We start from the raw sequence: 3,732 nt of genomic DNA on the forward strand, positions 1-3,732 counted from the left end.
AAGGAGATGAGCGTGGAAGATACATCTGGTGTCACGATGCTTTCATAACTACTTCTGCTCCTTCGTGAATCATCGGTACAAACAACAGACATGCACCCCTGCCTCCCCCAAAAACATGCACCTTTAATTTACAGGCCTGTCAGTAAAGAAGGGTGAAGGATGTGGGATGGACGTATATAAAGGACACTGAACACAAAATGATTTACAAGAGAGCAAGAGCTATGTATCCTAAAAATCTAGATTGTAGATTTAATTTGGAAGAAATGGACAAATCCTTCAGACATCTTCCCTTCAGTCTGGCATTAATCTATATTATCTCTTGAAAAAAACCTGGCTCATAAGATCCTATGTAAAGTTGTGTGGATGAAGGAACTGCAAAGAGCATTACTGCCTTTGTGAGCAGAAAGAATTCAAGCATCAGATCTGTTTCCTAGAAGGAGGCTTGACCTGCATGTGTTTGCCAAAACAATTATCTCCCAGATCCAGAAGCTCACGCAGGCAAAAGTTAAAATTGCTAGTTGTGCTATACTGTTAAGCACATAGCATCATTCTCAGCTGAAGCTCACAGTTATTTGTATCCACTTTAAAATCAGACTGGTCTCTATTGGAGAGCCAGGATGTGATCTGTCATTAAGCTGATTTAATGGGGGAAGCTGTCACTGAAAGGGGAGGCTGGTACAAGGGATGCTCCTCCCCAGATCCTTCCAGGCTCCCCTGCAGCAGATCTGGTGGATTTCTAACTGCAGTAAGCCAGTTCAGAGGATTTCTCTGCTGAAACAGAGAAGATCAAATCCCTCCTAGTTACCTGTTTTCTACCTGGCAGCTCCTTGCCCCAGCAGAGGGCAGGGCCCTGCTGTGCACCACTGCCAGAGCCACGGCAGAGCAAGGAAAGCTGCGAAGAGTGCAGCAGGAAGGCACAAGGAAAGGACTGCCCCACTTGCCCAGCTAAATGACAGGGTTAATGCCATCAAAATGCAGCTTTCTCGAGCTGCTCTATGCCATACACGTGTGGCACGTCCACAGGAACGTAACTGTGGCAAGAAAGGCTAAATGGGCAAAGCTTGGATTTTAGGATTTAGCACAAGTACTTACGCTGAAGCATCTTCTGGGTTCTAAATCAGATTCTGTCAGATCAACACTGAGGATTTTTCAAAACAGAACCACGCAAGACAATATATTGTCTTGGGGCCTATATCGTGACTGTAATCTGGCCCAATGACTGCGAGAGGGTCTGAATTTTTCAAAGCATAAAAATAAAACCTTATTGAGTCAGACCAGCTTTTGTCTAGTCTCTCCAGCAGCTGACTTAGTGCCTATTATCATTTAAAACCATACAATCTGCAAACCCTCAGTCAGAGATTGTAAGAACTTTCAAAATTAAATCTTGCACAGAAAGAGCTAAGCATGAATCACAGTTTTAGTGGGATCTGACTGCATCCTCTCTCCTCAAGAAAATTACACATTTATGTAAAACACCATAGGGGCTGAAGAACTCCAATTTTAAGCAGGTTCTAACCAGAACTGGCTATACTGGGGAATATCAGAGCAAGAGGAAAGGGAACAAAAAGACTCAGGAGCTCCCAGTGTCACCGCTTGTGCTGAAGGTGGGTCTGTGAAGAGGAAGATCTCACAGCACCTCAGGCAGCCCCCAAGTGAAGTGAAAAGCTAGAATATTTTTCTCCTAAAGTCTAAAGATGCTTGTGATCTCTGTCTACCTGAAGGATGTATAGTCCTAACTGACTTCTCCAGTTTCCACTGAATAAGAAGGGTAGTTGTGGTGGGTCTTCCATTGATAAGTGTGGAAATATCAAAGTCTCATTCTTGAACAAGACACCACATTTTGTAATTGTGGCTCTGACTGTACCAGGGATTATAACAAAAACATGACAGTCATTGCAGGTAAAATTGTTTGCTCGCTGCTCTACTGTTCGGCAGAGGATTTCTTGTTCACACCCAGCCATATCAATGACTTCTATATGTGTGTCTCTCTTCTTGATATTAAGCAGAGACCTAGGAGGCATATAGGTGTGAGCAAAGAGCAGGGAATAGTGTGTTGGATGGCTTGAAGACTCCGGAGAATGCACAAGTTGCTCCAAGTGAAACAGACATGGGATGAGTCCTCCTTGGTGTAAGCACCCGAACAGCAAAGCCCCAACAACATTGAACACAATGATAACATGTTTCCACTTCACAGCTCTGTTCTGTGACGTGCAGAACAGGACTAATGGCAGGATAAGAGGAATGAGAAACCGAGGTTCTTGGTGACTGAATAGGGAGAGAATTGCCAAAGGAACAAAATAAAACAGCAGTAACATTGGATTGCCCTTGGAATGCACTAATAGCCCAGATGACCCATGGCGATTTGATCTGACCCGTATCAGGTGATGGATATATTCCTTTAACATTTTAAACCCAGCACAGATGGCCAGGATATGTAAGATCCCAAACAGCATTATTCCGTTGACTGCAAAATGAGTCACTCGTGGGTGACTTCCATGCAGTGCAAGATTATGAGGATTAAGATTATACCTGAGAAAATTTAAAGGGGTTACTATAATTTTCTCATTTAATTGACCTACTACATCAAATACGCTGCTCTCTTTGATGCTGTAGATGTTGTCTAGGCCCATGGAGGTAAAATAGAAGGTGTCAGCTGTTATGAAAATAATGGCAGTAAAACATGAACATAGAACAAGCTTCAAGAAGTGGTTTATGACAGTTTTAATGCTCTTGTGACAGTCAACAATTAAACCTACCCAGTAAAGCAGGGGCATTAGAGCAAATGCCAAAAACGTTGGTCTGTTGAAAAACCCAGCAGTTGTTATAACACCTATGAGAGAGCTGCTTGTAGGCTCTGCTAAGCTGCCTCTATACCTTCTAGAGGAAACCAATACCATCAGAAGAGCAAAGAGAAGGCCTTCAAGTGTGTTGGTAAATGTTCTTGTATAAAATACCAGAGTAACATATGATCCAGCAAGAAGTACCAGAGCTTTCCATGGATCTGCTTCCCAAAAAGGAGCCAATCGATAAACACAATAGTCGAGAATGAAAGAGAAGATGGTAAAGAGAAGACGAGGTGACACAAGAAGGGTGTAGCTGTTGATGCAACTTGAACATAAGTCCAGCTGCTGCAAAGACTTGATCACCCAGTAGGTAACTCCAGATGTCATTAATGGGAAAACAACTGTTCTGCAAGGAGAGCTGGAAAGGAACTCCCAAGGATAATAGACACGTAGATTTAAAATGTCTCCTATGGAGAAAGAGGGGAAAAAAATACATACATAATATATTTTATTTGGCAACTCAGCATTAGGGATATAACTTAGTGCAAGAGGCATCACCATGTAGAGCCCTTAAACTTTTGAGGCTGGCGTCAACCTTGAAACCTTTGAGTACACCAGTCACCTTCACAAAGCTTAAAAAACCCAAACCAACCAACCAACCAACGAAAACAAACTAAACCAAAGCAAAGCAGTCTGTCACGGTGACACGGTTCCAGGACACACGGCAGGAGCAGCCGCCCAGAGCCTGCAAGGATCGCTCCAGCAACAAAGGAGCCCCCGCGGGCTGCTCAGCGCAGCGTGACCGCTCACGCCGCAGGACGCGGGGCCGAACGCGCCTGCACGTCGCGCAGCGCAGCCCCGCGGAAGGTGCTGCGGGCTGCCGGGGCACACGCACCCCCGGGCATCTCCCGCGCTGCGGCGGAACCGGAGCGCCGGGTCCGTCCCCGCC

General features: G+C 44.9%; 1 protein-coding gene across 1 annotated transcript in view; it reads right to left on the reverse strand.

The window, feature by feature from the left end:
• Positions 1–1,688: 1,688 nt before the first annotated feature.
• The window catches only part of PIGZ (phosphatidylinositol glycan anchor biosynthesis, class Z), a 2,752-nt gene continuing 708 nt past the window's right edge, over positions 1,689–3,732 (reverse strand). Inside the window, exon 2 of the mRNA XM_010001734.1 lies at positions 1,689–3,250. Within this exon, the coding sequence (XP_010000036.1) occupies positions 1,689–3,250 (1,562 nt within the window). The remainder of the gene's footprint in view (positions 3,251–3,732) is intronic.

The sequence above is a fragment of the Chaetura pelagica genome, unplaced genomic scaffold, assembly GCF_000747805.2.
Source record: "Chaetura pelagica isolate M959 unplaced genomic scaffold, ChaPel_1.0 scaffold807, whole genome shotgun sequence".
Taxonomy (NCBI): domain Eukaryota; kingdom Metazoa; phylum Chordata; class Aves; order Apodiformes; family Apodidae; genus Chaetura; species Chaetura pelagica.